Source organism: Brachyistius frenatus, unplaced genomic scaffold (genome assembly GCF_029030835.1).
Source record: "Brachyistius frenatus isolate BFR_SWC_R1_liver_20210118 unplaced genomic scaffold, ASM2903083v1 Contig_105, whole genome shotgun sequence".
Taxonomy (NCBI): domain Eukaryota; kingdom Metazoa; phylum Chordata; class Actinopteri; family Embiotocidae; genus Brachyistius; species Brachyistius frenatus.
Window position 1 is genome coordinate 32,141 of NW_027210704.1, and position 21,120 is coordinate 53,260.

Here is a 21,120-nt window from a genome sequence, read left to right on the forward strand (position 1 = left end):
GAATGAGTTTAAATACACCATAATATGATATTCAAACATTTGTAGACCTTTATGTTGTTCAGTGTTGAACTGATGCTTCACTGGAAACTTGATCACCTCAGACTTTGGTGTTAACTGTCAACATCTTCTTATATACAACTGCAGAAATTTGGTCTCAACATAATCCAAAATGTTCTCAAAATTTCAATTCCAATTGAAGTAAAACCATTTTTTATCTTTAGCATAGAACATTCTAACTCAAACTGGTTACTTGGACTTCGACCAGATTTTAGGATTTGTCTTTTTGCATTTGTGTTACAATGACCAGAAAGTCTGACATGATCCCAGCTCAGAAACTGCAGTCCTTCCACCGTGTGGAGAAAATGTTCCCGTGGTGGCTGTCAGTCCCATCTGTCGTCAGCATCAGCTGATCTGCCCCCTGGCACTTTTAGCCAACAGTTGGGCTACAATCATGGCTATGATGAGCTGTCCTTCTTTGTCATTGGATCACTCCATGTGACTCTATTCACATCCACACCCACAATGCATGCAGTGCCTTTTCATATAGGCTTTTCACAAAGAGTACACTTGACCTTCATACAGACATCTCTTGTTTGTCCCCAGTGTGCCCTCTCCCTGCATCACTGCATGAGTTTTTTTTTTTTTTTTTTTAAGTGCTTGGGAAACTGGAATCCTGCTTTTAGCTAAAGTACTTTCTCCCTCTTTCCCTCAAGTGCACTGTAGTTGGCAGTGGAGGATGTAGATACTGTCTATCAGGTGATCTCCCCAGACACTTCTGTGGAGCGCCTCAGAGAGAAAGTACTACATAATTTAACTGTAATATCTCACTTGTTTCACTTAACAGGCTTCATGAGCAAGCCATAGCATTAGCTGGAGACTTTTCAGCATTAAACAATTCAAAGGGAATTGCTGACGTTAAAAAACTGAGCATTCGTTACGCTAAGAACCCACCACTAGAAGCTGTAAAACATTTTAACTCACAGAAAAAGACCCATAGCTGCTATATGGGAACATAATATATATTGTTTTTAAATCATGTGAGTGATTGAAGAGTTCTTTTTTAATGCTGTGGTCAGAATATAACCTAATGGTGTAGAACACATCACTTGCACAGAATCCCAGTCAGTTCAGTCAGAACATATTCAAAGCACATCAGTTAAGGAACACACACTTTTCATTGGTTTTTTCGCCTGGCTTTCATCTTTTGCACTGAGTTTGGATAAGAGAGATAAGAAGTTATTAATTGCACAGCAGGGAAATTCAGTCCGAAATTCAGTTTTCTTCAAAGACATCCAAGTCAAAGAGCAACATGTCAGGTAGGATGAGAGTAGTAAACGAAAGTCAAAATTTCAACCAGAAACACAGAAAATGTTTGGTTGTCAACCGACCTCAAATTCAGTGTTCTGTTTTGTAAGAACCACATTTTTTTTTTAAACTTAACAAGCTCAGAAAAACAGTTGTGCTTTTTTTTGTTTTTGTTTTTTTTAGCTTCAAGTGGGTTTTTAAAGAGTTTATTGTATAAATTCAGTACAGATGTGTCAGAGCTTAAAACTGGATCTTAAAAATGTAGATGTGATAGAGTAAAGCTATCAGGCTATCTATGGTAATTAGATAAAATGTAAATTAAATATATGTACTGTTTACTGTGTGTGCTTCATAGTGCATTAAAAACCTTACTTAAGTAAAAGTAAGTGGTATCATCAAAATGTACAAATGTGTCAAAAGTAAAAGTTCATACTGTGCAGGAATTCTCCCGGTAGGTTTTTGGATTGATATTACTGATGCATTATTGTGAATTTTAAAGCTTAAGTCATTAATGATTGTCCAAATTTAAATTTTTTTTTGTAAAATATATATTATACTAGATAAAGTAAAAGTACTTCAATTTGTTTAGAGTGCACTCATTACTTTAAACAAATTGAAGTACTTTAACTCCACTCATTACTTTGCGTGGTGGTAAGTATCAGTGTTGGCTCTTTGTAAAACCATGTTTCTCACCCTCCACAGACAACTTTCAGTTAGCTAACACGATCCTGTTGGCCTCCCACTCTGATCGGGCAGGCAGGAAACCTATGGTCCAAGTATAAGGACATTTTAACCAACAAAATAATGCCCATGAAAATAAACAAAGATGACACCATTTTGTCTTGAGTTTGAGCTCCTGGACCTGAGTCTGTATGAGTACATGCCACTCAGATATGACCAGTTTCTTTTCATGAGTGAGATGTGTCCAGGTCTACATTAATTATGCTCGCTTTTCCTGTTTACTATCCTTAGTATTATCAACTTAATATTTTACTGCATACATTACATTTGGAAAATCAATACGTGTGTGTTGTTTTAACCTGACAAGACTAAATCTGTGTGATTTCAGCTGACCAATGCACTGGTCCATCTTGAGGCCTGGGACATCATTCATGCTGATATAAAGCCTCAAAATATAATGGTTGTGAATTGTTGCCAACAGAAGTATTTGTATGTAGTGGACAACATTAAGGTTTAACTGTAACAGCATTAGATTTGAGCAATAATACTTAAAGTGCTTTTGTCCTTCTCTTTGATCTGTGCACTGAAGGTCATTGTTGGTCCTGATTATAAGGAGCCATGGTCTGGTCGCAGCAGAACTTGCTCTTGGCTTCCTGCTTTTTCTTGGAAACATGAATACGCTATGGTCTATCTATCTGTCCGTCTGTCCACCCGCCCGCCTCTGTTTGTTTGTGTAAGGAATACTGGTAGGTGATGGCGAGTCTGTGTTGTGGTGTTTTACGTAAATGAAGCTTCACCTGAAACCCCTCCTGGACTGCCAACCTGCTCATTTGCCTCCATGGCCACTTGGGCATGTTAACACACTATCCAGTTATAGACTCCACAGAGGGCGCCATTACAGAGACACCAGATACCTGTGTGTCAGCTCTCTGGGTGATTTGAGGGAGGTAGTTGCTCTTTTCCGATTACTTTAATCAGATCTCTTCCACTGAATTTCATTTATTGTTTTTCAAGAAAATGGATTTAAGCAACATGGCTTCTCCAGTAGCTGGCATTATGGATAGGCGTGGTTAGCTAGATGCGTCATGCTAATGCATTTATTTGCTTTTCTGTATTTGCTGTTTAAAAGTAAGGGCTATGAAGTATCTGTCTGAGAAAGTAAGGAAACATGAGAACACCTGGGCACACATGGATAAGTCTGTCAAACTAGCCATATTAGGAAGAGTGAAGATCCTCACGCAGCCACAGGATTACAGGATAATTGAATGCATGAAGTTTGTGAGGCCTCTGTGGGCTTTTGAGTTGGCTTTGAGTGGGCGTGATGAGACAAGCACATCAAGACTGTAAGCTTTCAGTCTTTGAGAAGTTACCTTTACAATTAAGCTGTCAGAAAACATACAGGTTTTCTTAATGCTTAAACAATGCTGGCTTGAAGTTTTTTTGTTTTTTTTGAATGCCTCTGTGCTGACAATAGCCACAGCGGGAGGCACTGTTTTTGGGTTGTCATGCAACAAAATTTGGGAATTCCATGAATTTAATACATTTTCAGTCATTTTTAGTTTTGGACTGCTGCTTGGACAAAATAAACATTGTGAAGTGTCACTTTGTTCTAATAATCAGTCATTTTATTTAGAAAATCAGCAACAGTTGCTTACACAATAAATGTATTTTAAAAATACCATTTTCCCAATTATCTTCACACACTTTGACTTATCACTTTAAATGCAGGACTTTCAGGGGGGTTTTAACAGTGTGGTATTGGCACTTTTTCAGAAGTAAACAAATTGTTGGCTTTAATTAGTGAAGAGAGATATCCATTTGATCACTGTGTGCCTGAGAATCTGATCCCGTGTGAGAGATCATCCTCAAAGCATCTAAAAATAACTATCAGCACATGCTCAGAAATAGCGTGGAAGTCACTGCAAGAGGAGTTCCACAAAAGTAAAAATGGAGCAGATCTGGGAGGTATTTATAGACAGTATGGTCTATTTAAAAAATCTCTATTTAGAGCAGTTCTGTTGGCGCCATGACAATGTCGGGGTTCATTGACAATAGTTGGATCTGACTGTGACATGCAGGCTCCACTGTGCTATAGATCACATGTTGGAGGCGGTCAGGCCTCTGATTAAAAGCTATGTTCCACAGTGTCAGTGTGCAAATCAACCAGCTGAGATTCGAACTGCTTCTAAATCACCTGGATCCAGATGGTGATGATTTGACAAAAGAAATTCAAAATGACTTTATTATCCTCTCATAAGAAAAAAAAATTAATAAGCACAGCACAAAATTCAGGATGAGTGTTGACATGTTGAAAGCATTTTTTTAATGCACTCCACTGGTGAGTGAGTGCATAAAAATAACAAAGTAACAACATCTTTGTGTCAGCTGTGCACCAATGAATACCCGTCTATATTCTATGGCAAATATTTGGCAGCTACAGGGCACATCTGCTCTTCACCATATCTAACCCCAGTGTTCACACACCCGTGGCCCAATACTAACACTTGCAGCACTTGAGTCTATATTTAAGGCCACTTTATGCGTGTTGGGACTTTTGCTTTAAAATTCTTTAAAAACCACACCAGTTAGTGAGTTAATTGCAAATGTCTTGCGAAGACCCCCACACAAAAGAGCAGAAAGCATCCCATTCAGACATACTGAATACTAATACTGGACAGTTCTGCAAAGCCCCTGATTGATTTGTCCTATAAAATCCCTGCCTGGCTAACACTATCAGCCTGTGGGAAAACGTGTGGTACTCTGAGATTAGATGCTACAGTGCAAACGGCAGAAACATGCAAAGACAACAACAACAACAACCAGCAAATAGTTCTTTATGGAACTTCTATGTACAGTTATTTGGGAGCAAAGTCCATCCCAAGATCAACAATCAATGGCTAGCTTTGTCACCAGATGAATGAAGTAAGTTTGATGTAAGACGTGCATCTCAGAGATTAAGTTTAAATTTCATCATCCTTTCTTAAAGACATGGGGTTTTCGAAGTGACATTTGTTGAGCGCAAGTTTACAGTATGAATGAATCTGTGTGTATGTGCAATGGGTCTTCGAATGATAATAGTCAACGAAAATGCTGTTGACCTGAGTGACCTGGTGCTTATCAAAGGGACTTTACTTCATTAAGTAAAAGACACAAACTAAGTCATTAGGATTCATCCTTTGGGGACAATAAAAATATGTTCACATCCGTCCATTAATAGTTGTTGTGATATTGCAGTCTGGACCAAAGAGGTGGACTGACCCACCGACCAGTATTGCCAAGAGCCACATCGCTAGCGTGGAAAACAAAACTTATTTTGATTTCTCTGAAAAATAGTTGAGGTATAGTGATAGAAATATTTAATAAATAATGAAAGTAAAGCTGAAGTTAGGTTCATCTAAAGAACTGGCATCTTGAGCCAGTGTTTAACACTGGGTAAGAATAGTGAGGGGGAAATTGTGGTCTAATGCCTTAATTTAAGACACTTTGACATTAAGCATGTCTTCTGATAAACCCAGTGATTGTTGTAAAGATAAAGCCATCGTCCCCCATCCACTCTGACATTCAAACCCTTCATTTCCAAAAAAGAAACATGCTACTCTATTTATTATGATAGAAAATAATTAAGGTTTTGCCCAAAAATCCAAATTAATTCACAACAGCAAACACACACTGATAATCACTCACCTTTTTACAGAACCTAAAGTTTATCCACACCAGAACTAAATGAGGTTGGTATTTAAGTCAGCTGCTAAGTAGAGACGGTGTTTCAATCTTTAAACAGTCTGCACCGGAGCATAACATGTCGTGTTTCCTCGTCTGTACTAGAGTTGAAATAATTAATCAATGAATTGTTTACTTCATTGAAAAATGCAAAGAAATGTCTAATTCCTGTTTTTCTTTGCCTCATATGGAAAAATAAACGAAATATTTCAAGTATAAAATAATTAAATGTATATTTTTGGGCCCTTTTGATTGTAAAATAGTATCAATGAATCAGTATATGAATAGACAATGAAAATAACTGTAAATAGCAGCTCCTGAATGGGATTTGGGTTCAGACACTGAAGAACCATAGGGTGACATATTTTAAATATTTTGATATTTTAAAAGCAGCTTTTAGTATTTCGTCACCAAAATACATGCAAATTGGTCTATATTTAGGTCAAAAAAATAAATCCATGATCCAATATTTCCTACTTTATTTCTGTAGAATGTAGACTTCCTGTATCTCCAATTTTGTTCAGATATATCCAATGATGAGGCAAAAAAAGATATTAGAACCTAATATTTTAACAAAATATGTTTTAAATGTGGAAATGGCAGCTTAGAAAATAAATTGTCTGCATAATGTCCAGCTTACTGTTTCCAAAGCTTTCAACCCTGTTTTGTGGTGCTCCTTAATACACAAGTATTACACAGTTGTAATGGAGATAATTCAGCAGCAATCATGTGATGTACAGATTCCACTTAATTGTTCATCTGCTGATTAGTCACATGATAACAACAAACCTGAGCAAATTTAGCATCTCCCTCTGCTGAGGAAGACCATGTAATGTGGTTGAAGGTTCTTCAAACAAAATTTAAGTTGAACCTTTTGAGAAACATTTTGCCAAGGGGATACATGGTTTTGACAAGACCGAGACATTTATGTTGACAACATAACTGAACAGTGAACTATATCAATAAAGTGTTGAAATGAAAAAAACAACAACAACATTGAGACTTAATCTTTGGTGCCTGCTCAAAATAATATTATCTACTTGTATCCTTTTCAGTGACAATAGTTATTATTATAAAGTTGTATATCAAAATTATATGAAACTTGTAAATGTCCAAACTTTGAATTAGGTAAGGTGAGATACCATCAGTATATAAATCTATTGTATATAGAAATATTCATTTTTACATACAAATACTCAAATTGAAAAAATATGCCACACACTAATATTTATTTTTCTTCCTTTTTACTGAAAACGCTGACCCAGTAGCCATCTTCCGGGTACTGAAAAAACAACAACAGTATGAGCAAAACACACCTGGGTATTTCAACAAAGAAAACTGACAGGTAGAGAGCAGTTGTGGAAGATATACACACTGAGGCAGGGCATGGTGGGGGGAAATGAGGCAGCTATCATCACAGTACAATATTGTTTCTCAGCATTAGATTTCGGTTTACCTGCAAAACTCTTTATATTCCCTCAAATTACAGTAAACTATTTGATAGTAACAGAAAAATTACGTTTAAAATCATCCGTTTAGATTGTAAACTGGAGTTCTGATTTTCTTTTCTTCGGCTTGTAAGAGCAACAAACACTAAACAGGAATTTAATAAGACCAGAAAAGGAAGAAACTCCAGGATTTGTGTCGATTAAGGTGCAGGTGAGATCTGAGACACACTTTTTGTTTATTAAGTTATTAATGAGCTGCAGTTACTGCTCTTTCTTCTTTCTTTTTTTTTTTTATCATTGGTTGGTTACAAAAGCAACAACCAGGCTATCTGGAGGTTGTTAAGAGGAATTCTGGGAAATGTTGGAAGGAAAACTAGACAAACACATACACATCTTTCAACAAATAGGACATCTAAAACTGATGTCTGCCAGCATCTGAAGGTGTTTTTTCATTTTAGAGAATTATAGAGATTAAGACTGGTGGGTTTACTTTATATGTTCTAAAAGTTTTGTGTTTTTTGTTTCCTTTTGGAGAGGGGTATGTAGTTTGAAATGTCTTACTGCAACAATCCAATGTTAATGGCTAAAGGCAGACAGACAGTTTAATGCTTTAGAGAATGGCTGCATTAACCGCCTAAGGAATCCTGGAACAAAAATTGGTTGTGGGGCCTCTGCTGACCCACTATACAAGTCAGTTACATTATTTCTCAAGGCACCAGGAGACTGACCCGAACTCATAAACTCTCATGATTAGTTAAACAATCATTTGATTGACAGAAAAGGATAATGGCAACATTTAACTTCACTGGTGCCAGCTTTTTAAATTTAAATATTTGCTATGTTTATAGTTTTCTATGTTAGTAAACTTAACATCTTTGGATTTTTATGTTGGTCAGACAACATATACAATTTTTGTATATTAATTTGGGCTTCAGGGAATGAGGATTACACTGTTTTATGACATTTTATACACAAAACAATCAGTCAATTATTAAAGAAAATAGCTGTGAAACATTTTGTTGATACAAATAATTGTTGTTTGCAGCTTAAAGTTCTTCTTTGATTAAATACAACCATGCCTGTGCAACCCCTGCATAGAGTATTTTCCTTCAGTGCGGCAAATTTTCAACAAGTTCATGATTTCTCAAATTATGTACACACAAATTGTATGTGATAATCCTGGGTCTTGTAATCCAGACTTCTGTGAGTGTATCATAAAGAATGACCCTCAAGTGTTACTATTAAAGAGAAGTTACCTTAATCAAACTACAGTACATCACAATATGTCAAAGGAGTGACAACAAAATTAATAAATGTCATCATATACCTCGCAGGAATATCTAAATTTAGCTGATTCAGAATTTCACATTTTGGGATTAGGTTTATGACACCTAAAATGTTTTGTTAAACAGTTACACTCAATGATGGGCCTCTGTAGCCCTGCCTCTGTGTGTATATCTATCCTGAGGGCAAGTTTCAATCCGAAATCCCTTATTTTAACAGAATGGAAGGAAAAACAAGAAAATGGCTGCGAACAACAGTTGTACAAATTGACCAGTGCATTGAGTTTTAAAAGTCCAGTTCAGCATGTTCAGGAAATTTAAAAATTGAGTTCATAAATCAAGCTGTCATTTTGTGTCTGTCAACATGTTTTCAGGTGAGAACATTTTTGCGGTCGCTGTAAGACGTGACTTAGTCTTCTGCTTCTGCACTTCTTGTCACAATCCACTAATCCAACAGCAGTCATCCCTTCTTTCATGAGTCCAAATAAACCGATCGGAGGGTGTTTCAATCCAACTTGACACACGGACTTCCAAGGACTCTGATTGGCGGATGCTGGAAGACTGGCAGACCAGTAAAGATCAGTCCTCCATAAGAAACCTAGAGACAGCATTGGAGACAAGATGGGGTAAAATTACAGATATTATCACATAAAATGGAAAATTAATATATATCACACAAGAATATCACTGTTACAGGATCATCATACTGAGGGGACATTGTTACCTTCGAACAGAGCTGTTTACATATTCCTGGTTTTCATGCTAAGCTAAGTTTACTGGTTGTAACTTCACATTTATTGTACAGACATGGGAGTCGTTTGATCGTTTCTAACTCTCAACACTAAAGTGAAGGGCAATACCTTCCAACTGTCAAACTATTCCTTTAAACAGAGGGCTAAAAATATTACTGTTGCAAAAACTCATTACAACTTTGTTGGATTATTCTTTCTTCAAGTTTTAACAAGAAAGTAAAGGATCAAAGTATCAAAAAATATACTTAAATAAAGTTTCCAATTCAATTCAATTCAATTCAATTTATTCATATTATTAAATTATTTCAGGGCACTTAACATGGTAAAGTCGTTACAACAGAACTTAACAGCATTACACAAAAAAACCCAATAATTCAACAGTTCCCACATGAGGGAGGAAAAAACTCTCCTTTAACAGGAAGAAAAAAACACCAACAGCGGGAAGGAAAGACTCCTTTTTAACTGGAGAAACCTTCAACAGAACGAGGCTCAGAGGTGGGCAACCATCTTCCTCAACCAGTTGGGGTGAGGGGAAAGCATCCCAGAGAGTTTTCTATGTGCCTTAAAATTACAATAACATCTGTGTATCTACAAGTGTAACAACTAAAGTAAGCTGATGAGGAATTAACTCACTTGAGCTGAGGATATCTGTGCTGCTACGTCTGCGACTCAGCCTCCTGCACTGCTCCCACCACCCTCCGAATGCTCTTTATTGACAGGTACATCTCCTCCTCAGGGTCGTAGTAATAAAACTTACTCAGGTAGGAGATCAGTGGTCTGGAAAGAAGTACAAATATACACAAGAGAAGGTATAGTCAAACACAAAGGGTACATAACTTGATTAATTGTAAATTTGCTGTGTCAGAACCTAATAATCTAGTTTTAGAATATTTTTTTTTTACTTGAGCAAATTTTGTAAGCTTGTTGTAGGTTGTTAACAGAGAAAACTTCAGACAAAGTAGTATTTCATTAGAGGAGTACTGTGAGGCAAACATTACTAATCATTTTTGTTATTAATACAATATTTTCTTTAATGATCGATTGATTTTTCAAATTAAATAATGAATAAACTGTAAAATTTTCTGACAATTTTGATTGATTAACTAACTTAATTATTTCATCTTAACTGAGTGGTTTTTGGATGTCTCAGAAAATAAAGAGAAAAACACTGAAACCTAAAGTATTGTAACAGGGGCCCGACAACATTTTTTTTGCCCAGGGTCAAATCTAAATTAATCTGGCTAGATGCTGGTCGCCATAAATGTCTATGTATAAATGTACCTCATATTATTCCAATTCATCAGGTAAGATGGGTAAGTGAGAGGTTTGCCCTGCTGGAAGCAGGCAAATAAAGAACCAGGAGATCAACAAAAGCATTAGAAAACTCCATTCAAGTCCATGGCAAGCTATCCAATATTTGTTGAGATGTCACACAGCCTCATTGCTAGCACCAATTTTTTTTTTAAATCCTCAGACATTTCTCTCTGACATGCTGAATGTTAGAAAATGTCTCAAGACCTAGCTCCTGATCTTAGCTTTTGGTTAGATATAAACAACTTTTATTATTATGCCTAATTTAAGCACATCAACATGCCCTATGTGTCTCCGTCCTCCTGGTTTCTGTGGCAGAATTGATCCAGATTTGTGTAACACAATAGAGCCCAACCACAGACTGTATATAAAAAGAGCATAACAGCTGCTAAAGAGTTAAAATCTCTCAATATGCTCAATAGTGATCAAAGAGTCTAATGTTTATCCTCACATAGTTTGACCATAAGCTCAAAGAGAAAACGAGGTCTTGACAAGCTCTTTGTCAAAAACTTGGGATCGCACTTTGGAAAATAAGTGCTTCAAAGGGGGTGCAGAGTTTTCCACAGCTGTAAACAGTATATCTACAAGATGGTGAATATACAAATGATTACATGACTGATAGGAGCTGAGTACCTGGGCAGTGGAAGCTCTTGGATGTGATCAATGCGGACTATTTGTCGGATGCAGAAGCGACAGAGGTGTTGTAGTGATTTCACGTTGCTGAAGCGAGAAACAGGATACAGCAGCTGAACCGGAGTGGGAGGAAGCCCTGGAACAAAGAGTCAAATTTGACTTACTAACACATTTTGACCCAACCAATCCCCTCTCTCTATCACTGTGACACATCTATTCTTTGGGGCATCTAGGTGGCCCAATGGCTATCACAGGTAGGCAAGTTTGATTCCTTTGGTGCACATCACTCCCCCTCTCTATTTCCTCATTTCTGTTGCTACTCGACACTTTCAAATACAGTAAACAGCAAAAAATGGCCTTAATCTGTAGTGGTGTTTTAATTGATCTGATATAAGTCTAATATTCACAGTCTTTTAGCTCTATTTTTGGTCTCCACTGACTTCTCTTTAGCTTGTAAAGGCAGTGGATTTTTTTTTTTTTAGCTTTTATCTGAAAACAGCTGCCTGCTGCAACTGCAGTGAGCTAATAAGTTCAGCACTACCGGAGACCCTCACACATTTAATACATTTTAAAAATGTGAAATATAGGTTGCTGGTGTTATGTGGAAGGGATATATTTCCCAATTAGAAGTCACAGTAATATTTAATACTTACTTTTTTAAGTAAGGATACATATTTCCCCTGAAATAATAGCAACTTGTGGAAGTTCTGTCATAGCTGTGTAATGTTTGAAAGTGAATGCTAGTATTTGATATTATTTACACAGTATTCAACATGTCATAAACTTCATAATTTTTTTTGAATTGCTGTCAGTTGTAAAATTAGCTCGTAGGTGCATTACGTTAACAACAGATATAGTACATGCATGAAGTGCCCAAGGAAACAAGTGTTGACAGAGTAAATTCCAATGCACACACTTGCAGTATTTAAAAAACTTGTCTCATAAGGTATATTTGCAACATAGAGTAAAAACTCTAAAGTAAAAATAATACATGATCAGTCTTGTCATATTTAGAGAATTTTGACATGCATTCACAAAATCATAAATCCTTCGCAGGCTGAATGCAGACATACAGCTGTTACATTTCTCCGTTCCTGTGTCTCAGGCACTTCTCACAAAGGGGCAGCTCACATTCATTTTTGATTGGCTTGGGCTGCGTGCAGATATATGACCTATATTTTTTTACCTGGGACTCTGGAGCGGAGAAAGTAGAGGAATTTGCCGTTCTTGGAGTGCATGATGGCTCGCTCGATAAACTCCACCACAGAGTGGCAGCGGTCCTCAAACTTCGGGTGACACCACAAGCTAAATGTTCCTAAAGGCAGACAGAAAAGTTTTTATGTATGTATAGCATGTAGCATTTTATTGTCTTTAAATCATCCTCACATGAGTGAAACGTGAATCATTTTTATACTTGCACTAAACATGTCAAACCATTTAAACACTAAACACATTAAACAACATTAAACACTCTACATGCTGAGAGAATTGCTCTTGTAGTTTCACGGTAAATGTTTCAGGGTCTTCAAGTCACCTGTCTTACAAAAATGTCCTTCAGATAAAGAGCTTTATTGTAATTGGCTGAGCTGTGGAGAAAGAGCTACCTGGGCAGAGCAAACAGGATGGACCAAAACAATTAAATGGCCCAGCCAAGTAAATGTAGAGCTGCACAATAAAGAAAGTTTACACTGACACTTACTTCAAGTTGTAATATCAAGCACTGTCTTTAAATGCTGGAGAGCAATGCAACGTTAACACTGCTAATGTATTATGTTGTGATTTTTGTGTTCCTGGAGTTGTGTTTTCTCACTTTGAAGCATTTTTTTCTAAATGTGTTGTCAAATTGATGTCGAGGTTTAATTAGATTACGTGTGTATTATCTATTTGCATCTATCTTTTTAAGTGCAGTGCATTGGGGAATTGGAGGACAGGGGTTTCCTCTACCTTACAACAGAAATGAGCTGCAACAGATTGCAGTCGGAGATACCCATACCTCTAGGAGATCTCGTATTTCTAATAATATTTGTGAAAGTTTTAACCAATGTAACCTTGAGTGTGTGTGTGTGTTTTGTGTATGTGTATGGTTATTTGAAATGAATGGTTTTCATTGCTGTGATGTTGTAAATGTTATTTGTTCTTATGTTTCTTGCAAACGATATCTTGATCTCACTGAGACTTGCTGAATAAATAAAGCTAAATAAAACTTGACTTCTGCATGTGAATATGTGTATTTTATTATTTGCCTGGTTCCACATAGAAGATTCCACATGTGATGTGTGCAAATACAGTATGCATGTGATGTTTTTATGAGTTGTTGCAGTGTTGCAGTTTTACTTTATTAAATCTCTTTTCTATTCTGATATTTTATTTTATGTAATTATTATTTTCTGTGTGTTTCCAAAAAAACACAAAGCAAGATTAATAGTAAATTCTGTAACTTGTACAAACAGTTTTCTGATTTTGTTTGTTTAAATTCTGAGAACTTCTTTGTGGTAGGGTGTGTTTTAAACATTTTCTAAACAGAAATGTATGTGTTTTCAGGGCTGTAGCTACTGTACCATTGAAGGCAATGAGTTCATTTTCACAATATTGTTTATGGAAGTGGATTTAACCAGTCTGAGGATAATTGTTTACCAATTGGAAACAATTCTTCTGTGAAAATGTGGTGAAATTCAAATACATTAATAATTTGGTTTGTTTTCTCAAGAATTATAATTGTGGAGGTGTGGAGAAGGCTTTTAAATCACAATCATGAACCTAGATAGTAAAAAGTATAAACATAATTGAACATTTAAATATATACACTAGGTGAAAACATAGCTACTCTTCAATAGTATTCATCTATGGAGCCCTTGCTGTTTTGCATCGTTATAAAAAGGCATACATCTCTGATGATACTATGTTTTGAGGCTTGTGGTTTATCTATTGGGTCAGGAACTATTGGAATTCTTTGAGATTTATTTGCATCTCTACTCTGACTTTGTGCTCAATCGTTTTTACATCTTTGGTTGATTAGTCAACTAATCAGTGTTCTGGTTCCTATTTGACAAAGAGTCGTTTTTCTTTGATGGGACGAACGGTGAGTCATCACTCATTATTTCTGAACTCGTGCTTGAGAGTTATCCCCAGCATACTGTCCTGTTTTCCAGCAGCTGTTGCAAAAACTCCTTTGTTCCAATGTCATTTATGACACTTAGCAGCAATTTAATGCTTCTCTTGACTGTTTTGCTGCATCTGTTAGTAGAACAATATGCATCTACATGTACACTTTTCTGTTTTTGCTGTTTCAACAAGTTCAAGACCTATCATGGTGAGAAATAAATCTTCCATCACAACAAAGAAGCAGAAGTCTGTAGTTTCACTAGACACCAGTGTGTGGTGCTACGGTGAGTGTGTCAAAAACATGCTTGGAACACATTGTGAACTTTGGCACGTTGATGCATTAATTCTTTTGTATTGTAAGAGTTGGGAGGATGTTGCTCTGTTTGTCTGGGAATTAATTAATTCTGTGACAAATTTCCCCTCGGGGACAACACATTTGATCTACATCTCTAGTCACACCTTTGACATCACAGCAATGTTAACAAATATGTTAGTGTTCAATAAGCACAAGATAATTTTCATCGCCCTGCCTAGGGCCACTATTCATGGGAAAACGGCTTTTGTCTGTAAATGAAAGCCCTGGCACATCTTTGATTGCAATTTGGACCTGGTGAACAGGAAGTACAAATTTATGGAGCACAATTGTATGTCCATACTCCTATACTGTATGTGGTACACAGTCTGCTTGCATGAATGCATAAATATCTGAGGTGCCTCATCATGGTAGTGTGTGCATATCTCTGTTAAACATCTAAAGTGTTGAATAACCAGCATATAAAGGTGTGTGGGTTGTGTGTGCTCTGAATACTCCATCCTTGTGAGCACCAATGTTGAGTTTCAGACTGTTTTTTGAAAATCTATTTCTTCTGGTCTTTGGTTTTAGGGTACAGCTTAGACATGGAGCTTTGATGGATTAAGCTGTAATTACATCTTCCCTGTACTCATGGGTTTGCGAGGGTCTGTAGCCCAATATTTACTGTGAAGACTCTTTGCAAAAACTCTAATTAAAACCTGAATTCCTTTCAACATTTTAGTAAAATTACTCAGTCAACCAGATGTCGAACTCAGGAACACCGGGATTAGTTTGTTCATTTCATTTAATGATGTAAAAGTATGAAAAAGGGTTTGCTCACTTAAATCAGAAGATATTTCCTTCAACTGCTCCCTACCTCACTGTGAGCTAAACACTACAAAATCACGACTGTTTGCTGTCCTGGCTCCTAAATGGTGGAATGAGCTCCCCAATGACATCAGGACAGCAGAAAGTCTATACATCTTCCGCCGCAAACTAAAAACACACCTTTTCCGACTTTACCTTGAATAGGTAGCACTTTAGTGGCACTTAAAATGGCACTTACTTATAGCACTTTGAAGTTTGGCTATCTTGAAGAAAATTGTACTTTCTTAATTGTTGTTGTTCTGAATTTGTACCCTCATGATTGAAATGCACTGATTGTAAGTCACTTTGAATAAAAGCGTCAGCTAAATTAAATTAAATGTAATGTAATGTAACTGCAAACTGATGAATATGATCGCGGGGAAAGATTTTTGTTCTACTTTGAAACAATCTGCCATCTTGATGTTTTTTTTTTACCTGTTTTGTCTGTGAAGCATTTTATTTATTTTGTTTTCATATGTCTTGTGTAAAAATTGGCTTCTGTTATAAACTAACAAGCGCTAACTGTAGAATAACCTACACGGAAATCAAGTATTGAATGGATCCTCTGTCACCCTTCCTCCTGGCAACCCTGGAATATATCAGGAGTTTTAATCTTAAGGTCTACGGGATGAACTGTATTATTTGAATTAAGACACACACAAAAGTAGGTTAAGGTTTGGTTGTAAACAAGTCCTTCACCTGTACTCAATCAATAGCCTAAAACTGTGTGTCCGTGTGTGTGTGTGTGTGTGTGTGTGTGTGTGTGTGTGTGTGTGTGTGTGTGTGTGTGTGTGTGTGTGTGTGTGTGTGTGTGTGTGCGTGTGCGCGTGTGCGTGCGTGCGCGCGCTTCACCTCGGTAGTGCTCCATGCGTGTGTGGTGCGTGACTCCCTGCGACCTGAAGCTGAGGCTCAGGATGTATCGAGGGTCTGAACTGTCACGGACCAGGAAGGATCCGTCCGGTTTCCCCTTCAGCTTCATTTCTGCATCTTCCCAGTTCATGGGACCCCAGTACCAGCCACACTGCAGGCAGAGAACACAACAAAACATTCAGGAGCTAATTAACGAATTAACAAATAAAGAAGGAATAATGTAAACGTGAACTGAATTTTTTTTTCTTGCGTTCCCGTGCTAAAGACAAACTACAACTTTTCAACTTGTGTCACAGATTAATGCTGTGTTCCAAATGACATACTTCCCTGAGTACACCAACAAATAGTGCTCTTACATGTTAGGACTCTTACTTGTGTGGTACTTGAATTTTGAAAAGGTAATGTTTTTTTCAAATCGCACACCGTAGCATGTGAATAGATTGACCGCTAACATATCTGCAGCTTACAATAGAAACAAGAAAAAAGACAATAGAAAAGAAAAGAATGTGCCAAGACAAAAGGGAAGTGGGGGAAGAAAAATAGGAATTAAGTTTGGAAAGGTAAAGGAAGGAAGTTGTTGTTTTTTGTGTTTTTTTTTTAGTCTAATTCATTCAAAATAACAGCATTTACCAATCAGACTCTTCAGTTTAGTGAGGTGAATTAAGATAGCAAAATGTGGCTCAACAGCTAAATGTTACAATCAAGATTGGTCTTCAGCAACCCAAATCAAGGTCTATATTATTTATCATCAGCTAATCCTATAAAAACCAAAAGCAATGATAAATGTACCCACACAAACAATCACTATTAAAAGCCTGATGTATCCTAGTGCCATAGAGGTCTACTGTTGACCAAAAACCCCAAACCACACTGCTTCACTTGGTGACATGTTCCATTAATACCATGAACATACTCACACAAAAATATTGTCCTGCTGAACACTAAATGCATTAACTATGGATTAATCTACAACATAAAACAGTCCCCATTAAATGTACTTCTGAGTCATGTTTGTTTAAAATAACAGAGGGTAGCTGTTTTAGGAAGTTATTAAGGCTTTTTTCAAAATTGAAATGACACAGCTCAGGGCAAAAACTGCATTTGAAAGGTCAGAAAATGGCTCTTAATTAAGAAAAAAGGTGGTATTCAGCAATATAAAATGTCATTGTTTACAAAATATTTTCTATTTCAGCATTAGTGAGGATTCAGTTTTCTTCTGTATGTTGGGATAATGACTGATTGGTCCTGTATCTTGGTGACAACATAATCAAATCTGATGTAAACTAAAGCTGTGCAGTTTCATACTCAGCTTAAAGCAGTAGAGACTACGGTGGCTCTGAAGGTCAAACACAAAAACATTTCACAAAACCAAAAAACATTTCACAAAAGACAAAAACATTCCACAGAACACAAAAACATTCCACAGAACACAAAAACATTCCACAGAACACAAAAACATTCCACAGAACACAAAAACATTTCACAGAACACAAAAATGTTTCACCAACCGGAAAGGGTAGGACAACACATGTTTGTGATTGGACAGAACTCAGGTCAATCTGCTTGCAGCATCTTGACATTGACCCCTCCCATAATACTGTTCCTGGTTCGAGCCGTTACTACATTAGCCCGTAGAGTCACTGAGAGTGTGGCTGATGGATGATATGACACTTCAGATCCAATCCCCTCATCAGTATGCCACTCCTATGTAGGCTACCGATTCACTGGTGGTGTGTCACTCCTTTTCCAACGCTAATATTGGTGCTGGGCACAGGAAACAAAGCTAATGTTTACCTAGCCCCCCATAGCGAGTCTGACTATTCCATAAAAGCAATGCTAACCAGGTATATGTATGGCATCATATTTATTATTCATCATAAACAGTCTGCACATTTGTGTGAAAAACTGGTTGCCATCATCGTAGCATTAGCCATATTCCCCTGCTGTAGATATTATTGACAGTAGCAGTATACCACTGCACCTGAAGTGTCATATCATGAGCCACTCTATGGTTTCAGCAATTCTCAGGGTAACGTAGTATAGGCTCAAACCACAAACAGTATTATGCTCAATGTCAGGATGCTGCAAGTGGATTGACTTGGGTTCTGCCCAATCACTACTTGTGTGGTGCTACCTTTTCTGGTTAGTGAAACGTTTTTGTGTTCTGTGAAATGTTTTTGTGTTCTGTGAAATGTTTTTGTGTTCTGTGAAATGTTTTTTTGTTTTGTGAAATGTGTTTGTGTTTTCTGAAATGTTTGTGTTCTATGAATTTTTTTGCGTTTGACCACTGTGAGAGACTGTCTTTTGTGAGTCAATAGAAACCGCTGTGTTACCAAAAAACAAAACAAGTACAAGAAAAAACAACAAAACAATAATAATCCAAACAAGAACATGAAAGGTTTTTTAACCTCAGTAGAGACTGTTTGCATTGCAAAGCTTCTCCAATCAGATCAAAGGAGATTACATAAAGTTGTTAAAGTTTCAAGAAAGGCACTTGTAATGCAACTTTCTGCTATGTTTGAGCTTCTCTCGCTGAGATAAGGCTGTTTTGAAACATTGTGTTTCCTGTGAAATTGTCCACACAAAGAGACTTGAAACAACTTTAGCCATGTAGTTTATGCCATTTCACATAGTACTGATGAATAAATGTGTTCGTAAACACTTAGTTGAATCTGTGAATACTGTATTCTTTGAAATTACAGACACAAGGTAACTTGAAAAAACATTGGCCATGTAGTTTATCCCATTTGCCATAGTTCTGAGTGGGAAACTTGTTTGTAAACACTTAGTTGAAGCCGTGGCGCTGTGATGCAGTTGTACATTAGCACGAGAAAGTGAGATTTGACTTACTGTTTTCTGTGAAATTACAGACACAAAGTGACTTGAAAACACTTTGGCCATGTAGTTTATCCTATTTGACATAGTACTGATGAAGAAATCTATTTGTAAAAACTTAGTTTATATCATGGCACTGTAATGCAGCTTTATGTTGTATTTGAGCTTCTCTCACTGAGATAAGGCTGTTTTTGAAACATTGTATTTCCTGTAAAATTGTCCACACAAAGTGACTTGAAAACTCCTTGGCCATGTAGGTTATCCCATTTGATACAGTACTGATGAAGAAATTTACTTGTAAACACTTAGTTGAAGCCGTGACGCTGTGATGCAGTTTTACATTAGGATGACAAAGTGAGATTAGATTGGCTGTTTTCTGTGAAATTACAGAAACAAAGTGACATGAAAACACTTTGGCAATGCAGTTTATCCTATTTGCCATTGTTCTGAGTGAGAAACTTGTTTGTAAACACTTAGTTTAAGCCGTGACACTGTAACGCTGCTTTATGCTGTATTTGAGCTTCTCTCGCTGAGATAAGGCTGTTTTTGAAACATTGTGTTTCACGTGAAATTGTCCACACAAAGTAACTTGAAACCACTTTGGCCATGTAGGTTATCCCATTTGACACAGTACAGATGAAGAAATTTGTTTGTAAACACTTAGTTTAGGCGATGGCACTGTGATGCAGTGAGATGAGAAAGTGAGATTTGAAATACTGTTTTCTGCCTTAGCGCTGTGATGCAGTTTTACATTAGGCTTAGAAAGTGAAACTTGAAATGCTGTTTTCTGTGAAATTGCAGACACAAAGTGACTTGAAGCCACTTTGGCCATGTAGTTTATCCCATTTCTCACACTAATGATGAAGAAATTTGCTTATAAACACTTAGTTGAAGCCGTGACGCTGTGATGCATCCTAATGTAAAAATATTAGGATGAGAAAGTGAGATTTGAAATACTGTTTTCTGTGAAATTGTCACACAAAGCGACTTGAAAACTCCTTGGCCATGTAGTTTATCCCATTTGACACAGTACAGATGAAGAAATTTGTTTGTAAACACTTAGTTTAGGCGATGGCACTGTGATGTAGTTTTACATTAGGATGAGAAAGTGAGATTTGAAATACTGTTTTCTGTGAAATTGTCCACACAAAGTGACTTGAAAACTCTTTGGCCATGTAATTAATCCAATTTGCAACACTACTGATGAAGAAATTTGTTTGTAAAGACTTGAAGCCGTGGCACTATAACGCTGCTTTATGCTGTATTTGAGCTTCTCTCGCTGAGATAAGTCTGTTTTGGAAAAATTGTGTTTCCTGTGAAATTGTCCACACAAAGTGACTTGAAAACTCTTTGGCCATGTAGTTTATCCCATTTCCCATACTACTGATGAAGAAATTTGCTTGTAAACACTTAGTTTAAGCCGTGGCACTGTAATGCAGTTTTATGCTGTATTTGAGCTTCTTTGGCTGAAATAAGACTGTTTTTGAAACATTGAGTTTCCTGTGAAAATGTCCACACAAAGTGACTTGAAACCACATTGGCCATGTAGTTTATCCCATTTGCCACACTACTGATGAAGACATTTACTTGTAAACACTTAGTTGAAGCCGTGACGCTGTGATGCAGTTTTACATTAGGATGAGAAAGTGAGATTAGATTGGCTGTTTTCTGTGAAATTACAGAAACAAAGTGACATGAAAACACTTTGGCAATGCAGTTTATCCTATTTGCCATTGTTCTGAGTGAGAAACTTGTTTGTAAACACTTAGTTGAAGCCGTGACACTGTAACGCTGCTTTATGCTGTATTTCAGCTTGTCTCGCTGAGATAAGGCTGTTTTTGAAACATTGTGTTTCCTGTGAAATTGTCCACACAAAGTAACTTGAAACCACTTTGGCCATGTAGGTTATCCTATTTGACACAGTACAGATGAAGACATTTGTTTGTAAACACTTAGTTTAGGCGATGGCACTGTGATGCAGTGAGATGAGAAAGTGAGATTTGAAATACTGTTTTCTGCCT

General features: G+C 36.9%; 1 protein-coding gene across 1 annotated transcript; it reads right to left on the reverse strand.

Annotated features, from left to right (window-relative positions):
* Positions 1–6,907: 6,907 nt before the first annotated feature.
* On the reverse strand, positions 6,908–17,153 carry socs7 (suppressor of cytokine signaling 7). Its single transcript, XM_069712000.1, has 6 exons — positions 17,136–17,153; positions 16,247–16,415; positions 12,320–12,448; positions 11,134–11,269; positions 9,823–9,966; positions 6,908–9,035 (listed from the first exon to the last, which is right to left on the reverse strand). Exons 1-5 carry the CDS (start codon positions 17,151–17,153, stop codon positions 9,846–9,848), a joined length of 573 nt encoding a protein of 190 aa, XP_069568101.1. The 3' UTR covers positions 6,908–9,035; positions 9,823–9,845.
* Between the last annotated feature and the right edge of the window lie 3,967 nt (positions 17,154–21,120).

Excerpts from the sequence above, each read along its gene's own strand:
- socs7 (XM_069712000.1), bottom strand. Across the intron at positions 12,449-16,246 it reads ACGCATGGAGCACTACCGAG|GAACATTTAGCTTGTGGTGT; the intron begins GTGAAGCGCGCG and ends GTCTGCCTTTAG. Across the intron at positions 11,270-12,319 it reads TCTCCGCTCCAGAGTCCCAG|GGCTTCCTCCCACTCCGGTT; the intron begins GTAAAAAAATAT and ends TCTTTGTTCCAG.